The following is a 24,073-nucleotide window of genomic DNA, read 5'->3' as shown; positions in this document are numbered from 1 at the left end:
CTTGTTGATGATATTACCTATCGACGCTTTAGATATCTCAAAACCATGACTCTCACATCGTTTTTGGATAAAGGAGTATGCATATTGCTCTTCGGAAAGAGCGTGAATGTTGCTTTCGAACCACTGCTTTGTTAAATTCGCCATTTTGAATAAAACAAAACTTTCAAGCCACAGACGATAGTTTTGACTTTTAAAAACATAGTAGAATTGCAATTACTTGTTTTGCAGCAAATGATTTTTTATTACCGCTTACCAAAATCGTCTAAAAAATGTGCGAACAGCCACTGTATATGTGCGTATGTTTATGTTGCAGTATGTCTGATGCAGTCGATTGCAACAAGAACTGGAGCTGCACAACTAGACGTCCTACATAGAAAATTTCAACATTCTGCGGCTAATCGTTTTTAAGTTATCCGAAATAAGTTCGTAGGTATCTACAGACGTCACGAAAAATCTTTTCTAAATGAGTTTTAAATGCCCTCTACAATTCCTTTTGGAGAAAAGAGTCTTTTAATCTGTCCATACGTATAGATGTCATGCAAAACAATTGTTCAAATGGAATCTAGAGTGGTCAAAACTGGTTATTTTCTTTTGAAATATGATACGCGAAATTTTTCGCGATACAGTACTTCCTTTAATTCATGTATAGAATAATTAAAATCAAAAAGTTTGGTGATTTAATGCTTTAATGACATTTAAAAAATAATAGTTTTAATATTTTCAGCTTATTTTAAGAATTTACTTTAAAAAAATAAAACAAAACTTTGAAAAATTCCTTCTGTAATATTTTGATAACATTAACCGATTTCTTGATCACAATAAGCGATATATTTTCCAGTGTTTCCCGTATAAAAACGGAGAGGACGGGGGCGTCGGCAGTTCGATAATAATATCCGAATGAAAACTTTAATTACGATCACATTACGCGTCTACTCTGTTGCAATTGCGATAAATTTTCTAAACCGCCAAAAGTGAATAAATAAATATTAATAATAATAAAAAAAAAAAGCTCCTGAAAGCTTTCAGATTTTATATTACGCCCAAAGTGGCGTTTTATTTAACGTTTTGTGTGTTACCTTTATCTATTAAATATTATGTTCTTCATTTTTAAAACATAATATTCAATTCAACAGCAATCTGGCCCACCAGCGGCCGAGCGGCAAAGTCGCTGAACACTGGTAGTTCGGTCCGATGTTCGAATCCCGCGAACGGGCTGGCTGCATGGGCGTTTTCGTCGTTTGCCCCATGCGTAACGTGTATATCAGTTTCCCTTAGAAAGTCTTCCACGAAGGCATCCCTCCCTTAAGCAGATAGCCCTAGTGTGCTTTGCCGTAATTAAATAAACCAAACCAACCAACCAACAGCAATCTCGCAAAATATTTAAAAGAGCATATCTTTAGAATTTCTGATACACAGTCTCGCGCGCTGGAGATAATTTTTTTTTTTTTTTCCGTACAGTGTTGCCATTGTTCGCTCTTATATCGTTGAGTTTCTTAATCAAAAACTCACAAATGCATTACAAAATATAAAACTGATAATAAAAGAAATTCCAAATTCGGGCTTCCGCATGCCCAAATTCGGGTGAAGGCATACGTTACTCAAAATTGGATGGCTCTAGGTACCGTTGTTTTATCACAGTGCAAGAATACATTATACCATGCAGATTCTTCATTAATTAATTTCTTTAAATATAATACAGGGCGATCATATTGGGTGGCAACAATCTGAAAAGTGAAACAACGCCTCTAGTGAATCAACGCAAAATGCCAAAACGAAATGAATATACCTTCTGTGCAAATACGCCTTGGGCTTTTAAAAAAGGACAGGAAAGGAATGTTAAACGCGAAGTTTTTCTTACTTTTCATTTCTATATTTTTAACAAAATCGTAATACTATTAACAATGATATATTGCAGGTCTCACTTCAGCAGCTTAAATGAGATCATACAATCCGTTTTCTTTCATTACCGCATTCCCCCGAGTACGACAAAAGCATGTCAGTGATTGATGACCGAAACTTTTTTTAACCATATTACGAATTAAAATTCCGCCCGTATACTATGAAAAGAACCTCATATCCGTAAATACGAATAAATTACAGGAAACCGTTCCCCGCTTAATCCATTTAAATGGTTGCCGGCCAACTTTAGAAAGCTCTGTATAATAAAATATACCAACATGTTTTCGGAAAGAAATAGGTAAAAACGGTCTTAACTCAAGATCAGTAGAAGCGATAAAATGTGAGTTTCGGAGGGCGTAACTTTTTTCAAGGAGATGATAAAATTAAATATCTGATGCGGACACCACATGACTTCCTTGTACGGCCTATTAAATTACGCACATTCTTTTACTGAACTTTATTTAAATTTACTCCTCGAATTTCATTAATGATTATATTTCTATTTCAATCAATTCAATTCGTACGTCCAGGCAATGAAAAATGTATAAAATCTCAAAATAACTTCATTAAAAATTGTAAAATGCAGAAAAAAGCTAAAACACTAAATACAGCTAAAAATAATTCAAAAAACATTTTTCACAATTAAAATTAGAGTTTCTAGGCCAAAACAAGAAAGTTAGCCAGCGAGCAGGAAGACAAAATTTTTGTTGCACATGACTGAAAGTTAACTTGGATCACAGTCGTGAAAAAGGCACTGCGTACCAACTTGTCAATTCACTATTCTACCAAGATTTTCAAATGTAAACAAATGACGGCGTCGTTAGGCTTAGCGCCACATTTAAACTCTTCAAAAGTGTTGATAATTCTATAAGTACTGCATGCAGATTAAAGTAAACGCATAAAAACTTTAACCAGAACATAAGAAGAACATAATTCAATCACTTTTAAAGCGAAAAATGCCTATATATATGATGTACCAGCTTTAGTCGTAGCTTAAATTATCAGACGATAAGTTTAAAAAAACAGGATCAATTTATTATTATTCAGGAGAAATAGCAGTTACAAAATCAGATATCCGGAATAAATAAAACGAATTACTAATAATATTTTGTATGAAGTTTACTGCATCCTGACATTTAAGAAAAAGAGCCGATATTCTTTTGCGAGTCCTTTTATAGCCTTTAGAAAGGCGGAGCTTCCAAGAAATGACGACAGCCTCGTCAGCCAATCCAGTTCGCTTTAAATATTTCCAGAACATTCTATAACTGTACGTGAAGAAAAGGCGGGAAAAACAACTTGACTACGGGGCTGTGGATTTGATAAAGAGATGTGCCGAGCTACATGCTGTTGCAGTCCCATATTCAGAATTTCAACTATGACTATTCGTTTTTGAGATATGCGAGATACATACGTACGTATGTACGTACAGACGTTGCGAAAAAAATCTGTTTTTAATCCGCTTTACTTCAATTTAAAAATTTATTTTATCATATTTCAATTACATTATCCGCAAAATAAGAGAAGTATTTTCTATGATCCAGCATAAAGTAACGTAGCTGAACACTGGTAGTTCGGTCCGAGGTTCGAATCCGGATGCTGGCTGCATGGGCGTTTACGTGGTTTGCTGTTTGCGGAAATTGACTTGTTTCTTGTTTTCGGAGATTTCGTTTGCAAAGAATCTATATTTAATGAACATGAAAAACAATGAATCAATAATCACAAAACCTTTAATACGAAGGCTTTTAAATTAAGAATACATTTATTAAAAACCTCTGCACATAATATTCATACACATTTACGCAGTTAGCGCAGAAGAAATACTGATTCTCCTCTATGGGGTTGAAAAAAAAGAAAAAGCACTGCATTTTTTACATTAAATTCTTAATACTACAGTGCCACAGTAAGAGTAATCCGCAAAAAAAAAAAAAATTCAACGCACGTTCTTAACGATAACGATCTTTTCGGTAGTGCTATCGAAATGTAAATAAACAGTATGGAGGTGTTTGTTTGAGGCTAAGCAAAGTCAAGGCGTTCCTAAGCATAGAGGAAATGATGTCACCGGAAGCCGTATTGAATCACGGGATGGATGTTTCACTATGCGCGGTACTGAATGCTTACATACGGCCGGCCAATGTCCGAACGGTAAAGCCGCTGAACACTGGTGGTTCCGGCCTGGGTTCTAAACGCAGGTTAGCTGCATGGGCGTTTTAGTAGTTTTCCCTTTGGCTAACGTGAATACTAACCAGTTTTCCTTAGAAAGTCATCCACGAAGATATCACTTGCGTGCTTTGCCATAATGAAATAAACCAAATCAAACTATGTGTCGGGTGACAATTTGTATTCGCCGCAGGATGTTTTAAAATACTAAGCCTAATCTGTTACAATAAACTGAGTTTGTAGATACTGGGGCACAACAAGCTTTCAAACATATTTTGAGAAGATAATTTAATACTTAACGAAATACTTTTCTTACATGCCCTACCTTAGAGATAAACCAAATAGAAAAATATTAAAACTGATTAAGAACATTATCCAAGAAATATTAAATTTTACATTTCTTTTGTACAGACGAGAAAATGATGTTTAAAAGCGTTATGGGGCAAATACACATATTTTCAAAAATTCCAAAAACTATTTTAACGTATTATTGCTTAGTGTTTAGATTTATCATCATACACTTAAAAGGGCGCTAAAAACGATTTTTAGCCAAATCAGTATAATACTTTAATCTAAACGCAAGATAACCATTTTAATAGTATTACTCAACATTGTAAAACCCTCTGGCTACCGCACGGGGAAATGACCGTTTACTTTGCACATGTTCAGCATTTATTAATACTAATTACTAGCTTAAATTTGTGTCAGCTTCTGGGGCACTCGTAGTTTTAGACTTTCATTCGCGTGAACACCCATAAACACTAACAGAAAAGCAACAGCTGTGAACTTTGGAAAATTAAGAGTGACACTGGTGTTCATTATTCTGGTAAATGCCAGTTAGCAGGATGAGATCATAAAATTTGCAATTAAAAAAAAAAAAAAAAAAAAAAAAGAAAAGAAAAGAAAAGAAAAAAAATATTTTTCTCGGATAGCAAAGTTGTAATAGGAAAATTTACGTGATAAGAAAGGATTCGCTTTGTTTGCAATAAAAGTAAATTTATATTTTGGAAAAATAAAAGTTTGATTACATCATCAACCACAATGTTTGTGAGACTCAGAGAATGATAGCCTAAATGCCTTTACACATATAAATACAAATAAATTAATTGATTAAAATAAGAGTAAAATTTAAAAAAAAATTAAATTTATTTTAAAAAAATCTGATGTGTACACCACATGACTTCCTTGTACGGAATATTAAATTATACGCATTTTTTCTTGCATTTCATTTAACTTATTAGATTGAATTAAACCTACTTCACCGACAGCGCATAAACCACAATAGAATAAATGCATTCTTTAAAATTCACTTTGTTACCATAGCGACACTCTGGCGCTAGGTTTACTTAACTGTATTATATTTCGTTCATATTATAACTCAGAATGCACAAAATTTATATCAATTAAAGAACTATCTAATCGTTGCCATATGTTCTATTCAAATACTATAACAAAGCTAGAACGATTTAAAAAAGAAATTAAGCAAACAAAACGAAAGAGAAACAGTTTTTCACAGACGATTGAGTATTTCTCATTCAATTAATTCCGTTTTCACTTCGCGACAAGGCGAAAATACATAAAAACTCAAAATATCTGTATAAAAAATTACGAAGTAAATCTTAAATACTTATTTCCTCGAAAAAATTTCAGAAAGGATTAAGCATGATTTAATTCGCAACAAATATGTCCGCCATGTTATTTGAAACTTAATCGCACTTAAACAGCTTTTAAATTGTTCATAATTGTACAAATATTGCTTCCAGAATTACGAAAGGCATAAAAACTTTAACCGGAAGAGGAAAACAACATAATTCAATCATTTTTAAAGCAAAAAATGTACAATTTACGAACATATAAGAGTCAAGAAACTGAGATCACTGAGCCGGGTATCAGAGTGGATATATTTATAAATATATTTATATACGTTTGGCGCGGCCGATTGAAACCAAAATACGAGGTGCACATCTACACGTTATAGTAGTCTTATATACAAAATTTCAACGTTCTGAGGCTACTCGTTTTTGAGTTATGCGAGGTACGTACGTACGCACGCACGTACGTACATACGTTCGTACAGACGCCACGAAAAATTCTCTTCAGAATTCATTTTAAAGCAGATTTTTAGTTTTTTTGGAGGAAAAGAGTCTTTTATTCAGTCCTTACGTATAGATATCACGCAAAAACATCGTTAAATTGCATTTGATAGCGGTCAAAATGGATATTTTCGTTGAAATATGCTGCCTGAAACTTTTCGCGGTTACAATACTTCCTTTTTACTTCGTACAAGGAAGTAAAAAATGTACAAGCTTTCACATTTTATATTACGGCCAAAGAGGTTTTTTTTTTCATTTACATACAAGTTTCGAGAGCATTTGGGTAAATGTTCCTTTGACCTAAAAATATTTAAAAACTGCATACTTTAGAATTTTTGACAGACAATCTCGCGCGCTGGAGATAAAAATGTTTTTTCTCGTACAGTGTTGCTTATGCTGCCTTTGAAATCGTTGAGTTTGTTAATCAAAAATTCGTTAAAGTTTTACAAAATATTTATATACATAATAAAACAAATTCTAAATTCGGCCTTCCAGGTAGTCCAAATATGGACATATTCGGGTGGAGGATTACGTTATTCAAAATTGGGTGCCGCTACGTTTTCTGCATATTTAATACGGGGGATAATATTTGGTGGCAACAATTTGAAAAGTGATTCAGACTTTTACAGTGATTCAACGCAAAATCCCGTTTTGAAGCTAATAGCCCTTCTGGGCTAATGCTCCTTAGGGCTAAAAATAATAATAATAAAAAAAAACCTATTATTCTGTAGTCCAGTTGTCTGAAACTTGCAGCCAGCGGGCCGCATGAAGCCCCCGAAGTAATTTTATGCGGCCTGGGAATACATTTCAATCGCGCATTTGTTGCCAAGAATTTAGTTATTTAAAGTCCGATTTTATATTATTTTCATTACCATTAAAAAAACTTGCACAACGCAATTAATTTACAGGGTGATATAAAAGTTTTTCAAAGATTTTTGAGATGCAAATTTGATAACTTTGATTCCTACTTTTCAAAAAATAGCAGGAACATCCAATTACGAGTTTTTGCGCTAAGAATAATCGCTTTGTTTGTGAATATTTACTTTGCAATATTCAGCTTTCTAATCCTTGAAAACATCATTTCCTTTGTACTTAGAGCGGTAAAGTCGCTGAACACTGGTAGTTCGGTCCGAGGTTCGAATCCCGCGATCGGGCTGGCTGCATGGGCGTTTTCGTGGTTTTCCCCAAGTGTAACGTGTATACGAGCCAGTTTCCCTTAGAAAGTCCTCCACGAAGGCATCCCTCCCTTTACGCAAATAGCCCTAGTGTGCTTTGCCATAATTAAATACACCAACACCTATGAACTTAGGCAATATACATTTCAACAGAAAAATTACCAAAGTTTTAAAAACAGCATGTGTTTAGAATTCTGGATGAGGTGTTGGCATAAAGATTTTTCTATATTTTCTGTCTTTTCTCAGTTCGTCATATCAGGGTTCAATTTCTTAGTAAAATGCCTTGCAAACTTCTTGTGAGTCTGTGTTTTCATTATTTACATTTTATGTGTTAACTGTATTTATTAGTATGGTGTTCTTCGCACTTTAGCCATATAAAATTCGATTCATCAGCGAATTCACAAAGTACTTAGAGACAGCCTATTTTAGAATTTCTGACTGACTGTCTCTCGCGCTAAATCTTTATGTTAAAAATTCATTCAAGTTTTAGAAAACACGAACACAAAATTCGGACTTCCCGGCGCACATGTTCGAGTGGAGGATTACCTTATTGAAAATTTGATGGCTCTAGGTACCGTCGTTTATTTCACAGTGGGAGTACATGCGTAAAATACATTCAGATTCTTCATTATTTTAATTTCGTTAAAAATAATACAGGCCGATAATAATTGGCGGCAACAATTTGAAAATTTATTGACTGTTTATATTGGACGACAGAGAATCCCTTTTCGAGAGTAACAGCTCATTCGGGTTAATCAGCTAAATTATTATTATTATTGTCAAAAGTCGAACATTTTCTTCCGAGGCATCACAAACAGATGTCTAATAGAATGCTTCCCTGCTGTTGCCAATTAGGAATCAAAATGGAAAAAGGAATTGTGACCTTCGCAACGCCCTCTACTACGGAGCAGAATCTGCACAGCTTATATCTGAACAAGCATATTTTCGCAAATGAAAACTAATAAGTAAAGAACTCGGTTAACCGATGAGTATCTATAATCCATGATAAACGTAATTTCTAGCAATATCTCTCAAAGCCTACAAACTGGATCGGAATTAAAATGCCATAAAATGTCAACAAGAAATATCAAAGTTTATAATTATTTACATACATAGCTATTTTCATTTATGCGTCGCATATCATGCTTTCTTATACAGTACAAAGTCCGTAATCCGGATTCGTCGGGACTTCGGCGATTCCGGATTAGGGGTTTTTCCGGATTATAGATCACAATTTGAATCTGGTAAGATGGCATGCAGAAATTATAAAATTAAAAATATGAAACCGTAATTTATGAAATAAAGAGCAATTATGATGTAAAGGGTATCAAAATTTACAGAAAAGCTTAATATTTAGTTGTTTACTTTATTAAACATTTCTTTCAATGTAAGTTGTTTAAGTTGCTTCGTTTTTTGTGTTAATACTTTCTCATTAATTCTATAAACAGACATAATTTCTTGTTCAGTTACAAAGTTCCACTGTTCAAATCCTGTAATTGCTGTGTCGAGAATACCGACTAAATTGTCAATCGAAATTTTTTCGTTTTCAATAACGTTCTCTGTTACTTTCTTCACTATCGGAAGCGCGCATGGGTAAACGCTTTACTGGCTTTACGCGCATGAGTAGCGGGCGCGCGAATCAAACGTGCATGCGTAAATGCATTACGCGTGTGCGTAAGTTTCTGGCTTTGAGGTCCGGATTATAGATCATTCCGGATTACGGACTTTGTACTGTATTAGCATAATAAAGCATAATACGCATACACATATACGTTCTCGCGCATTTTTATAAATACTGTACTTCTTGCTAAAGAGCAGCTGAAATTCGTCAAACAAACTTCTAGCTTCTGTCGTAGCTACGTTCCTGATGTTAGTATGCTTACCAGACGAATAACAAGAACAGAATTTTAAATTACTAATTTCTAACTTATTTCCGCACTTTATTAACTTATTTTATCGTCTAAAAAAAGAAGAGGGGAAAATTATGCGAATCATTTAAATTCCGAAGGACGCGGCGATAGTGAGAACATAACAATTGAAAAGTAGTCATGGATAAACTACTGTGCACTATCATAATATTATTTCGTTAAAAGAAATCTACATTCATAATAAGAAGGCACAGTAGTATTAGCATTACAGTATCTAATAACATATCCTCATTCTTACTTCCGTAACTAGAATCACGCCTGTTCTTATTGTTGTTTCTGCTAGTCCTTAAGCCTCAGATGATCCGTACATAAATAGAAAAGGTGAATAGTGCTGCTGAACGGAATAATAGACTGAATTTCAGTTCGTGTTTCCTTTGCTATGATGGGTCGTTTCTTGAATCTGAATCGCATAAAATTGTACAGTTAGAAAGGAAAGGTTCGGCGTGACCTCCGCAGGTAGTTTGCGTGGTTTCTGTCTTTGTTAGAGAAAAGGAAACAATCATTAAGTTGACGAATCCATTTAAGGGAACTCGTTTGCATTGAGGAAGACAGAAATTAAGAGTATATATTTAAAAATTTCAGAGCGTGTTGCTAAAACGCTGTGGGAGGGGAACACGAGGGAAGTATAGTTGGCTGTTAAAATTAGTTAGGTGGTTGAAAAACCTATATCCTAAATCAAAGTTTGGACAAAATCCAAATGAAAGTTGAAAAAATCCAAATGAAAGTTGAAAAAAATGCTAATTAGTCGTCCACAAAGATAACACATAACTTAGGAAATTGTTTTCTACGCGTTTTCAACTTTGAAGCTAAATTCATTTTTCGCTATTGTCAGTGAAGAGGAAAAAATTAAATCGATTTTCGATTGAGCTCCTTTCTGCGTAGTTTGCCGCTAAATAGCGCATGACCTTCATAAGCTCGGTGATGAAAATAGGCATTTTGTTGCAGTGAATAAAAGGTAAAAAAAATTGCTACAATGGATAAAAGGTAAAAAAAGGAGTATATTCCATTTCGTCTTTGGAAAAACACGAAATTCTCTCATCCCATTTACTTTGTAAGTCATCCATCACCCCAGTGAAGGAAAAATAAAATTTTCCAAATGTGAGACTATATTACAATACAACAAATGTCACTTCATATGATTACATTTGTCCACCACTATTTACATAACATTAATCGAATGACAATATTAAACGACGAGAATGCTCAAATTTTCAAAGCAGCAATGGAATTTAAGTCATTTAATATAAACATAACTAAAAACATATAAATAGGCAATTTCACAGTATCTTAGATTGACTATTATCAGTTGATCGACTGAGCATTGACTGTTGGCTGTGGATGAAGCTATGACTACTGGCTATGATAAATACTAAGGAAGAACTATTGAGGATTTATTGACTAGTGATGAACTATTGACTAATTCTATAAAGTAAAATAAGTAGTTAAATTCATAAATTAAGTGGTGACTGCTTTTCTAAGGACTATACATTCTAAGACTGTATACGGTTAATATATTCTGTTAAATCTACGTGTAAACAATGCATTCAGTCTATGGACAATAGAAAGTACTCAAATGGACTCATGTCCATAAATTAAGAATAATTCGGAGTCACGCGGAAATCGAACTCTAAAATAAATATATCACCTGTAAAATCACTACACACATCTTCAAGAATCATATGCAAATTTCAGGAAGTAACCAGATGACACCGATGGTACGTCACAATGATGAGAGTGTAAGAGAGTGATATATAAGGAATACAGACAAAGAAGTAAAATTGTTCGCAGGCGCTTTATAAGCATTTCAGTGCAATAACCGAATAGTTATGACACAAAGGACGCATTTGGATGATTTTTTACGTGGTAGAATTATCGGCCGTCTGGAATGTGGGCGTACCCAACTGGAAGTATCAGACGAACTTGGAATTGCCCAGAGTGTCATCTCCAGGCTTTGGCAACGATTCCAAGGTGATGGTAATGTGAGTAGACGTTACAGCACAGGTCGCCCCAGAAATACAACGCCGAATAAGGACCGGTATTTGGCAGTTACTGCCAAAAGAAACAGGCGGAGCACAGCCTCAGACCTGTCTCGTCAGCTCTCTTCAGCCACTGGTACGACAGTTTCAAGGCAGACTGTGCACAGACGCTTAGGGCAGATTGGTCTATATGCTCGTAGACCTGTCAGATGCGTTCCACTTACTGCAACTCACTATCGCCTGCGGTTAGCCTGGAGTAGAGAGCATGCATTGTGGAGAGCGCAACAGTGGGCTTGTGTGATGTTTTCCGACGAATCCAGGTTTAGCTTGCAGTCTGATTCTCGCCGGACTTTCATATGGAAAGCTCCAGGTACCCGTTACCACCAAGAAAACATCATTGAACGATACTGTTACGGTGGTGCAGGCGTGCTCGTTTGGGGTGGAAATATTCTGGGTTCCAGAACTGACCTGCGTGTTCAAATTGGAACCATGACAAGCCAAATCTATCGGGACGTCATTCTGGAACAACATGTACGTTTGTGTCGGGGCGCCATGGGCGCACAATTTGTGTTTATGGATGACAACGCCCGTCCTCACCGTGCAAACATCGTAAGCGAATGCTTTCAATCGGAGGATATCACCCGTATGGACTGGCCAGCATTCTCACCGGACTTGAATCCAGTAGAGCACGTGTGGGACATGTTTGGCCGACGAGTTGCAGCCCGTCAACCTCCTCCTACATGTCTACCGGAACTTCGGAGAGCATTGCTTTTTGAGTGGTGTAATATCCCGCAAGATCAGATCGATAATTTGATACTCAGCATGCCTAGGCGTTGTACGGACTGTATTGCATCGTCTGGGAGACATACAATGTATTAACAATCATACCAACCATGTAATATTGGTTTTCTGTAAATAAGTTTTTTTTTTTTTTTTTGTAATTTGCTGCAGGGAGAAAAAATCGCTAAATTTTTTAATAATATCAAACATATAGCATTTTTTTTGCTCTTTACCTTTTGTTTAATAAATAAGCTTTACAAATATGACAAATTTGTTTTGCTTCTAACTCTTCCTTTGCCTGATTTTGCATTATCCTTAATTTATGGACATGAGTGTATTTTAAAAGCAATTACTTCCAACTTTTTACAGCTGAGTACATAATATAGCTGCTCTGGGAACTAGTAACCAGCAAGTTTGTGTTGCCACAAATATTTTTGTAATTTAATCCACTTTGTGACAAAATATTTCGTCATCTTTCCACGTTGTGCGCATAATATTTTAAAAATGGCAAATGGTACGCACTTGAAAGTCGATGGAATTCTTTATATGGGCACTATCTTTTACCAGAACCAAAAATTTGATGCAAATTTTAATATTAAAAAATGTTATGCACAAAAACATTACAGACTTTTTTAATAAAGTACATTTTATAAACTCAACTTCAAATAAAATAATGGTTCACAATAGTTTGCAAATGTTATAAAAGCTACATATTAAATATGCAATAAAATTATGCAACAGAATGTTTTAAACTGTGCGCGCAAGGTAGAAGCATGAGTAAAACTTTTGTCAAAAAGCATATTAAATTATAAAAATATTTGTGGCAACACAAGCTTTATGATTACTATTTCAGAAAGCAGCTGTATTATGTAGTCAGCTGTAAAAAGTTGGAAGTAATTGCTTTTAAGATAAATAAGTTATCCCAATTCTTGCAACAGTCACATATTCGAAGATCTTATGGGTTTTAAGATGTAAGAGTTCCCTTAAGCAGATAGTCTTCGTGTGATTAACCGTATTCAAGTAACCTAACCTGAGTGTTATGTATTTACCAAATGGAGGTATGAGAATTAAGTTTCTAACCTTATTATATAGCTAACCATAATTGTTGACCATTATAATAATACCTAACCTTATTATATTGTTAACCAATTGTGTTGTTGTGTCATATTGTTAAGCAGGTGGTATTGCGAAAATTAAAATATTCAGCTATCACGTGGTCCAGCTATTGGACTGCTTGGGTTATGACAAAGCACACGAGAGCTATGTGCCTTAAGGGGAGGGATATCTTCGTGGAGTTTCTACGGGAAACTGACTGATATCCATTTTACACATGGGAAAAATGACTAAAACTTCTATTTAGCAGAATTTGAACCCGGGGCGAACTATCAGTATTTAATGATTTCACCATATGACCATTGGCACGCCTTGGTGGGAGAAGAAAAGTCAAGCTTTTCTGTTAGTTGTATTGTTTCTTCTATTTCTTCAAGTGGCGATGCATGCGCTGATGATATGATAACTTGCGTATTCTTTCTTGTTGATCATCACATCCCTTGCTGCATTGGCCGAATGGTTAAGAACGCGTTGAAAAACTGGTTCCGAACCCAGTCGAACGGTTTGGCTATATGGTTAGTTTCCGTGTTTTCCCTTATTATACCAACCTCAATATCAACTAGTTTCCCTTAGAATATCCTCTAAGAAGGTGCTTGTGTTCTTAGGCAAATAGCATACATGAAGGACTTTCTAAGGCTCGTAACCACGTTACAGGTATAGTTCCGTTGCACTTAATAAATGCCTTCTTGCCCACTGGTCCTACTCGAGACAGGGCTTGGTAGGTTATAGTGGATATCATCTACCAGGGTGACATATCACTGATAGATTTTTCTTGAAAAAGATAAAGTCAGGGGTCACCCGTAGTGTCATTTACATCGCTAACCAAAATACCACTTGGAGGGCACACATGCAACTAGCCCATTTGTCCAGAATGGAACCCAGATCGAACTAGCAGTGTTCAATGACTTTTCACTCAGTTGCTGCTGGGCTCTCGTGCTTCGGAGGTTTTGGAACTCCTATACCCTCCCTTCATTGTGCGCGGCCAGTGGACCAATGAATACCGGGGATGCCACTGTGTACTTCGAAAGTTAAAATCATTATTACTATTACCATTGTAAAACCAGTATCTATGCAAGATCTTGTGCTTAAAATATGTAAACTCCCGGAGCGGTTCTCTTGTTGTCCCCGGGACCTGTTGCTCTGGATTGGAGACGGCGTCGGGCGGTGAGGTCACGATCGGGCATACACCTGCTTACTTATATTAGGCATCAGGTGTCCCCGCCCTCGGTTCAGCCGCGATGCGGACGTTCTCTTGGGTACCGGTGTAACATAACTATCCCAGTGTAACATGACATTTAAAGATTTTCGAACATATGTCCGTTCATAATTCTCTTATAGTTTGGTCAAGTCCATAGAAAATATGGAAAAAAGGAATAATATCATGTCGAGGTCCAACGTCATAGTTCATCAAGCAACGTGTGCGAACACGAAAGACACTCAGCTCAAAACGACAAATGCTGCAGCAAGTCCAAATCAGGCAGAAGGCACTGTGAGGCGTTGAGTATTGTGCGAATCAACAGATAAGCAGGTTTACAAAGATATGTCAGTTCTAGTCTGTCATAATAATAGCAGTCAAGAAGAGAAAGCATACAAGAAAAGGAACATGAGTGGTATAACAAGGTTAGAGTGGGGTTGAATGACTTTACGAACATAGGTAAACTGAATATACAATACAAGTATTATAAAATACAAAAATAAAACGATACAAAAAATTATGTTGTAAGATTCTCACTAATGTAAATCTCAGTTACTGTAGAAAGTGGCGAATCTTAAGTTCGTGTCACAAGAAACAAGAAGATGGAAGGGGAACTAACCCTTTATTATTCCAATAAGGTTTAACAAAACTCCGTCTTGGAGTGTACAATCAAAGCCGACACTTGGGCATGAACTCAAGAGACTAAAAATTAAACTAAAACTAAGATTAACTAAAGAAATATAGCCGAAGCTATCAAGATTCTGGACTAGTTGGCCCCTTAACTCTATTTGACTACGAAGCTTAACAAGAGCCTGAGTACGGCCGAGCGTAATAACAGCTTTGAGAGAGAGTGTGGCCAAAAGGCAGACGCGCGTGAATCAGAAACTCTGATTCTCTCTCACTAAGACCAAAGAACTTCGCGGTTAAATACCGCTCTTCCTCATTATGTATTCAGACGTGATTCTTAAAACTACGTTCTGGCCGGAAGTAGTAAGTTGAAGTTAAGAATTTGACAGGAAAGGAACTTTAACTTAAAATTTAACTGTTCATGAAATTAGCATAATTCTTACAATGTGATGTGTTTTAAAGGGTGTCCCCGCTCTCCGTAACCAGTCACCAGTGGACGGGTTTTTAAGACCGCGTTGAAAACTTGGTTTGAACCCAAGCAGACGGAAAGATCCCTTTTCATTGTCTTCCTTGGATGCAATAAGATACTGGCCAGTTTTCCTTAAAAATGTACTCTAAGACAGTGGTTTCGAACTCAAATAGTATGAGGGCGGAATGCACAGTCTAAAAATATTTGGTGGACCAGGTTTTTAAGTTTTTTTTAATTTATTTAATTTTTTTTATATAAATTCTTATCAATAAAATAAAAAAGGCTGATATGCACACCACACGACTTTATGTACCTACATTATACGCACTTTATATTATACGCATTTTTTGCTGCACTTCATTTAAGCTTATTTCCTCGAATTTCATAAGACATATATTTCAGATTCAATTAATTCAGTTCTCACTTCGCGGCAAGGCTAAAACTCAAAACACCTTCATTAAACGTTGTAAAATACAGAAAAAACTTAAACACCAAATACTATTAAAATAGTTTTTTTTAAATTACAATTAGAGTTTCGAAGTAAAAAAAAAAGCAGCATAGCCAACGAATTAAAAAAAAATGTGTAAAATTATTAAAAAAAAGTTGAAACAAAACACGGTGTTCAGCGGTTTTCAGAGCATGCGCGTGCTTGCTCGTGTTTCTCGCGCATAGTATTGAGTATCCTCACTGAGCATGCGACAGCGACGCCAGCATTTTTGCGTCGACATTCGTAACCGTGCAGCAAGTTGAACTTCAGGGGTGTGTGGATGGTAAGGGAATCGCCGGTAAAATTTTTAAAAATCTGGGGAACTCCCTAATACATGCAAAAACAAAGACTTGGGGAGTCATTGCCCTCTTATTAAATGCGACAGCGCATTTGTGGCTCCCCCAAACAGGATACGGAACACCTTAAAAGCAAACCACAGAACGTGACAATAAAAGAAACTGATCATCAGCGAAGTTGCACCCAAAAAATGCAACAGGAAGCTAGGAGCATAATTTGGGGGAAACAATAGGGAGCGTAAAAGATTTCTCCCATCGCACTTCTTTCTAACAAAAAGGTAAACCCCCTTTACAATTACCGTACTTTTTCTTGATCTTATTTTTAACATTTAACATTTGATAAATAATCTTTTGCTTACCTTTCTTAATGATTTTACAAGACGCTTGGAATTCTTTGCCATTTTGTTTTTCACACTGAACTTTATTTTACAACTATTTTCAACAAAAATGTTTACATTAGAACGTTCATCATCTTTTTGTTGCCTCTACATTTTTATCAAAATCCGCAATGCGGTAAAAAAATATAACGAGCATAAAAGTAAAAAGGTCATGCCCTCTTGTGGCCAGTAACATAAACTGTAACATCCTCCCCCTCGATGAACCCTTGTTGCTTCATCAAAGAATTGGTTTCTGAAGTTATCTTAAACACCAAATGTTTTTAATGTTCTACAAGTTTAAATGTTCGTAGACGCAGTGTTCGCAATTTAAATTCACTGTGTTCAGTTCAAAGAGTTCAAGTCATTTCTAACGGGTACAATAACAGCACAGGACGATGAAGATGATTTCCATTAGCTAAACCGATAGTGCAAACCCTTATTTTATCCGTCTCGTCCTGGATGACACTCCTGTACAACTCCCCTCTTCCATAATAATCTTGGCAGTTTTCCTTCATATACTAGAGCTACAGATCCCTTCAAGAGATCTGCACCGGCATTACCTCTCTGAATTTGCTTTACGTTTCTAATTTCAAGTAAGTATTCCCTTTTCCATTTTTTCCAAAAAAACCTTCTAATAACCTTAGACGGTATTTATATCACCTTGTGAAATTTTCTTCGTGTTCAAGAAATTTGCCAGATGGTAAACATGTCAGTCTTCGTCCAACTAGAAAATGAGCTGGTGTCAGCGGTTCTGGTTCTCCGATTTCGCTATAAACATAAGTAAGCGGACGTGAATTCAATATTGCCTCAATTTCAATTAAAACTGTTTCCAACTCTTCAAATTTAAATCAAGTCTTTACGAGTATTTTCTTCAAACATCACATGATAGATCTTACAAGCCTTTCCCAGAAACCGCCCCACCAAGTCGCCTGTTTTCACATTGAATTTCCACTTAATACCTTTATTACCAAAATAATTTTGAACTTCTGTGTCCTTGATGGTATTCTATAGTGTTTGTAAATCCTTGTCTGCTCTTTTGAAGGTTTGTGCATTGTTTGAATATATCATTCGACATACTCCTCTTCTTGAAATAAATCTTCTTAAGGACAGAAAAAAATTTTTCGCTGATTGGCTAGACACTAGTTCCAGATGCACAGCTCTTGTTACAGCGGCATGGCGGCACTCTAAATATGCGACGAGCCGAAAGTCCTTTCGTGTGGTTTGGTGGAGGGGGAGAGGAGTGGGAGACCCTTGGACTCGTCCCCCCAGGGGTGCTCTCTATCAAAATTGGGGGCGGAGCTGAGCGAAATCGCACTGTCACCTAAATGGTACTCAGTTCTGTTGCCAGCCATGGAGGTAGGAAGTAAGATGGAGTAGCCCTAAACAGGTTTCTTCCGTACCCTGCTCTGAAGCACCGGCGATCCTTACGTAGTGACCAAAACATTGAGTCATTTACCATTAGGTTGAATGGGTTTTGACGCGATCGGATGTAAATATTTTGCAAGTACGTCGTAAATATACATATAAATGTATATGTTTTCTTTTTCTACAGCACTTCAGAGTCCTAAGTATATGAAAACAACATATTTTTAAACAACATTTCATTCTGAACGGAATTAAATGCTATACTTTTCGCAGGACAGTTTTCTCAGAATGGTTTAATTTGAATGAAATATTTTCACAAGTTTTCGTTAATCACATTAGAAAAAAAAATTAAGGTAATTCGATTTTATTCGGTTAAGGTACAAAAATTAAGATCAAAGTTTATTGTATTATTAATATTAAAATTATGCATCATTTCTTTTCTATTTATATAGCTTCTTCCTAAAATATTTTCTTAAATATGACATGATTTTTTGGCTTCTGAGGCATCTTTTAAATCGAAAAATATAAGTCAATTTATAATTAATGCTCTATTTGGTTCATTTTAAATTAGAGAATTATTAGAAATTAGCGAAATACTTTAAATAGTATTTGACTTTCTCTGAACATTCCTGAAAGGGAATAAAATAAGGATTTTATTTTTAATTAACCCAAATAAATAAAACGTGTAAGCCCAAAGTGATTATTTTTCAGATATATAAAATTGAAACCATGAGTTTAAAATGAGCAGCAGTAAAGCCTCTCCTCTAAAAAATTTTAAAAGGTACATGTTACAATAATATATGGATGTGAAAAAAATTTATTTTATTTAAAACATTTTGGCGTTTGGAACATAAAATAAAAGTAGCGAATACTCTATCAAGGGTATCGAAAGACGTATACAATTTTAAATGTACCTAATGTAACGTAAGGTATTTTTCATTCTTTAAGCATAACATTTTTGTTAAAATCTATATTTTTGTAGTTCAACAGCTTAGAATTTTATAAAACAAATTCATCATCAAAATCGCTGTTGTTAGTTAGCGAAAAATAACCAAGATGTGATTTTTGCGTAAATGTCACTAAACTATATAAATTTCGATTATCCATCACACTATGAATGTTTCTTTCATGCGAAAATTTCCCTTTTTCGATTTGTATGGAACTGTCGTGTGTCGAAATACTATCAGAACACTGTCAAGCGAGCTTCTGAATGTAAACAAAGAATACCCCATCTGGTGACCGAAGCTTCGAAGCAGTGCTTCACTTCTAGTGCCGGTTGGCCACTCCTTCCTTTCTTACCTCCATGTTGCCAGCGGCAGGCGCTCTATGTCACGGGGAATTTCGAGGGCTTGGGCTAACTACGTCAGACTACTGAGCATGAGCAACAACAGCGACAGATCAATCAAGTGAGATTACTCATACCTGTTAAAAATAAATAATTATCAATTTAGAAAAAGGTTTCAGTATTAATGGATTATGTGACGAGCATTTCCATGCATGTTGTTCTGAAAAAGCGTTGATGAATAGAATCTTTTAGAATCGTATAGAGTTATTGTTTTAAGAAAACACTGGCGGGTTTGAATATTAGTACACAGCCAGCTCGTAGCGTTAAAAAATGAAAAGTATTTCTAATTTAATGAATTTTTATATAATTATTATATTAATGATCTGAAAGTGACACAACTTTAGAAAAGTATTAATAATGAATATTTATTAATGGCTACTGAAATTTAAAAATTAATTGTGTGAAAATTGTTTTGGCTTACTAATTGTAATAAATGTTAAATTACAGAATGCTACACACTAGTAAATCACAGAAGAATATAACTGAACGGCACTTATAAGAGAGAAAATTCAACATCGAGTTATTTTAAATCAATTTATTAACCGACCCCTCAAGAGGCAAGTGGAAAATGAAGTCAAATTTTGAAATTAATTATCTGTGCCAGTTTTGTAGTACAGATGTCAAACATTTTATTTTTCATTTTTCGTAATTAATATATAATTTTCGTAAATATGATTATAGGGACTAAGAGGCTGCATAAAATGCTAGTTTTTATAATTTTTGTAAATTTTTCACCGTCAGTGCATTGTTTAACTTATCATTCGGCTCTGTCGCCATTCAGTAAAATGCAAGATAAATGATTATGCAAGATAATGTTGTATAAATGAAACTGTCTTTTAAATTGAATCTGTTTATTATGGAATAGAAAACTAAGCTATTCAAAGATGCTGATCTTAAGAATATATTTTTTAAACATATTTTTTTCTGATTGATTGAAATAGAAAGGCGTTTAATTTATGAAATAAATAAATGAGAATGTTCAATATTTTTATAGAATGACGTTCTACATTTTTTACCTTTTTAAACTGACAGAAGATAAAAAAAAAAAAAAAAAAAAAAAAAAAACATTTTTATCTTAGTTTAAATGCATATTCATCTAGTATCACATAAAATGCATCGCTGTTCCACCCGGGCCATCTTTATTGATATTATCGACTGATAAACTACATTAAACTTTAAAAGAGGCCTTTTGGGAAACCGTTAAAATCTGAAAGCTTTCAGTTATTCTTTTCTTTCTTTTAGTTCTTTGTCCGATTTAATTAAAACTCATACGTATTTTTACGAATTTTGTACTTAGATAGGTAATTTGAGTAGAATTATAAGTGAAATTGTTGTATTTTTCTGTGCAATGACAAATTTTAAGAGAAAGCTATGCCAGAAAAGTAGAATACAGGGCCAAATCCATTTGGCATTGAGTAAATGGGTATCCCGGTAATTTGGCGAGAAATCACCACATAGGTTTTGCGACTTATTTTGTCGCCAAATTTGGCGGTCATTTACATTTATTCAGTTTCAATACATATTACGGTGATAAAGGGACCACACTGAAATTTCCCCAAATGTCGCCAAATCCGGCGACCATTTGGCGAAATTTGGGTTCGGTCCGTGTATTGCCATAATATGCATTGAAAGTGAGTAAATGTAATTTATCACTATGTTAGCTCTAACCATAGTTCTACCCTCATGTTACTTTCCAGTAATTTCGAGAAGCAGAAAGTGCTAGAAATATCTCGGCGGCCGATAAAACTATTTAAGACGGAAGAGAGAGCATCTGCTCTCAGTTGCTTAGCAATTGTTGTGCGAGTCTTTACTTCCGAGTGAAATGAGCCGAGTTAGCGTATATAACCGAGTTATATTTCTCTTTAGACGCTTTTTGCATTGCGTTGTGTTTAACGTTCTTAGCAGTTTGAAATGTAACTACTGATTATACTGCGATACTGTTAACACTTGTACGAATATTTCTGTGGAAAATTTTAGAGTTCTGAAATATTTCTTTTGATAAAAGTAAATTTTATCAATCTATCATCGGACCTGTGTGTTCAGTCTACTGCGAACTCGTAGGCCCACAACAGTATTTATATGCAAAGTTAGAGCCAGACTTACTTATATTTCAGAGTATTATCATATGTTAATCAAATTGAAAAGAGAAAACTGTTGAGATTTTGTAATAATAGTTGCTTGTTCTTTTAATGGGCTTCCTGTTGGAAGCTGCAAACTCCATTTCACATGTAAATGAATCTCAGAAGGTACTGTATTCTTTACTGTATTCTGGTATAATAAGTATTCATTACTTATAATAAGTATTCTTTTAACCGATATTATGATAATGTTTCATACTTTTCGGTAGTATTTTTCAGTTATTCTCATGATGTTTTTATTTAAAACTAAATGATGTTAAATTAATATAAATTAACTTTTGATCGCCAATTAACTGTAATTAAGAATAAATATTGAAACATATCATTCTTAGACGCGCAATACAGGTGTCCCAACTAAACCGTACAAAACTCGTAATATAGGGTGTCCCAATTAGAACGTCGGATTTATTTTACACTCTTAAAACAGGTGAATGTTCCAATTTAATAATATCGATTTTCATTTGACCTGGCAAGTGTGGCATTTTATCACCGCCATTTCATTTCGCAAAAGTCTTGTCGACGCAAAGGAATAGCGAGTTCTGATTGTGAAAACTCATTGCAAGAATGGTGTGTTATGCACAGACCATTAGGAAGTTTCGTGTAATCTTCTGAAGTGACTATTGCAGCAACAGATCCCAGACTGATAAAGAAATATGTGGCCATGAGTTCAATAGCAGACATTAAATGGCCACACTTTCGGTCCAGCCGGTCTTCTGAAAAAAAAAAAAAAATCGCAAATAAAGAAATAAGAATAATAAATAATAAAAAAGAATATAATAAATATACTATATTACTTTCCTCCAAAGATTTTGGCACTATACTTTAATACTATAATGTAATAGTTTTAATTTACTTAGAAGGCCAAACTCTACTTTTATTAACAAATCGGGCCTTTTCATTTTTCATAGTAGCTTGACCGCCCTCTAGCTTGAAGAATGACGACTTTTATTAACAAATGACTTTTTCCAATTTACTTTTTTTTTTTTTTTTTTTTTTTTTTTGTGGCCTAAAAAGTAATTTTAGCTGAATTAGCCATTTTCACTCATTTTCACTTTTTTAACAGTTTTGTTCTTCTAACAACTTGATAACAACTTCTAACAACGTTTCTATTGTCTATGTTTTTGGTTCTAATAAGACCCTGCGACGTTTGTTTTCTTACAAATTTAATTACTTTTTTATTTGTTTACAGCACCATTCTCTTTATAAAAGTTACATCTTCTTTAAGGTCTAAAGGACCAGCTCGTACGTTGTTGTAATATTTGACTAATAGCAGACCGCTATTTATTTTATTTTATTTTATTCTTTTATTCTACTTTGATTTTGATTTTAATTTTACATTGCCCGGAGTTTCAATAGCTTTTGACACCTTAATGTGTATTTCAGCGGACGCGTCGGGAAAAAGGAACAGAGCAGTGAAGCTCCAAAAAAGGATTTATTCCAAAAAAGATATATTCGGGAATACTAATGTTCTTTTATAAAAAATTTTTCGCATTAAACGAGAGCTTCAATGGTCTGTTTCGGCGAAACGCGTAATGGTATTTAACCTAGTTCGACAATCAGTTTTTTTTCCCTTGAAAAGCCAATTGAGAGTACGAGTGGGTTAATTTACCGTTTTCCGCTATTTAATTATTGTATATTGTATTGTTGCATTTTGTGTCTTCATTTTCATTTTTAATTTTTAAATTTTGCTTTTTATGTATTGGCATATTTTAATCTATGTTTTTTGTACTTTCCTTATATTTTTTTTCCGTCGATCTAATTATCATGTGAGTTAACTTTTCACACATCACAACGGTCGGATTAATTTTTTCGTGCATTAGCAAGTATTCCAACATTAATTTTGGCTGTTTTTTTCGCGTGTTTACAGTTTTTTCCCCCGTTTTTCCAGACAAATTTCTTTTTATTTATGTAATACTGCGTTAAAATATTTCGTGGAGCTACAGCTTCTGGTAATTTTTTAGCAAGATCGCTGAAATGTTTCTACCTACTACTATTATTTCAAATCTTTTTGCAGCATTATGCGCAAAAGTTTTTGAGACCAAATAGGTCTTACGTCTAATTACCAGTTAGGTTTACGTTTTCTTTTTCAATTAATATAATATATATATATATATATATATAATTAATGTTATATTCTAAAAGTTTTTTCATTCATGGTTTTAAACTTCATTTGTGTTCCTTGGAGATGGTATATGGAAAGTTTTCTTATTATGAATTATTGGTTTATTACTTTGCAGCTTTAGCGCAAGTCATAGGCTTTTTAATTTATTTTTAATTACTTAATTTTGAATTAATATTATATATTAATATAATTAATAGAATAAATAATAATAAGAATAATAAATAAGAATCCACAATACGTTTGTCTTCTAACATCAACCGTTGTTTGCCAATGTTGTTTTTCTGGACACTTGCAGGATGGATAATACCCGAATAATCAGTGAAAGCCGCTCGGGTGTCCGGACCCTGCTCTCACCTGTCACCTGTTAACGAGTCGCTAGTGTAATCTCTTGTTTAGAGGGGCAAATGGGATGATTTGACTGGTGCGTCTAATTTGCATAAAGTACCGACAGCTTTATGAAAGTTGTCCATTATTCGGCAAGCTAGAAAGAGATGTCCCGGAGTATGCATTTTGCCGCCCGGTGCAGTCACTTCG

At 34.7% G+C, this 24,073-nt stretch overlaps 2 protein-coding genes across 2 annotated transcripts in view; one reads left to right on the top strand and one right to left on the bottom strand.

Moving 5' to 3' along the window:
• Positions 1-24,073, top strand: part of LOC118181685 (uncharacterized) — a 293,765-nt gene that overhangs the window by 37,135 nt on the left and 232,557 nt on the right. The window lies entirely within an intron of this gene.
• Positions 21,713-24,073, bottom strand: part of LOC118201692 (uncharacterized) — a 162,247-nt gene continuing 159,886 nt past the window's right edge. The window contains exon 6 of the mRNA XM_085824690.1: positions 21,713-22,130. Coding sequence (XP_085680816.1) covers positions 22,098-22,130 — 33 coding nt within the window. The 3' untranslated portion in view covers positions 21,713-22,097. The remainder of the gene's footprint in view (positions 22,131-24,073) is intronic.

The sequence above is a fragment of the Stegodyphus dumicola genome, chromosome 10 (genome assembly GCF_044657685.1).
Source record: "Stegodyphus dumicola isolate Sdum_Otavi_A_Nest chromosome 10, ASM4465768v1".
Classification (NCBI taxonomy): domain Eukaryota; kingdom Metazoa; phylum Arthropoda; class Arachnida; order Araneae; family Eresidae; genus Stegodyphus; species Stegodyphus dumicola.
Note: the sequence above shows the minus strand (reverse complement) of the source record. Positions and strands in the feature narration are given on the sequence as shown.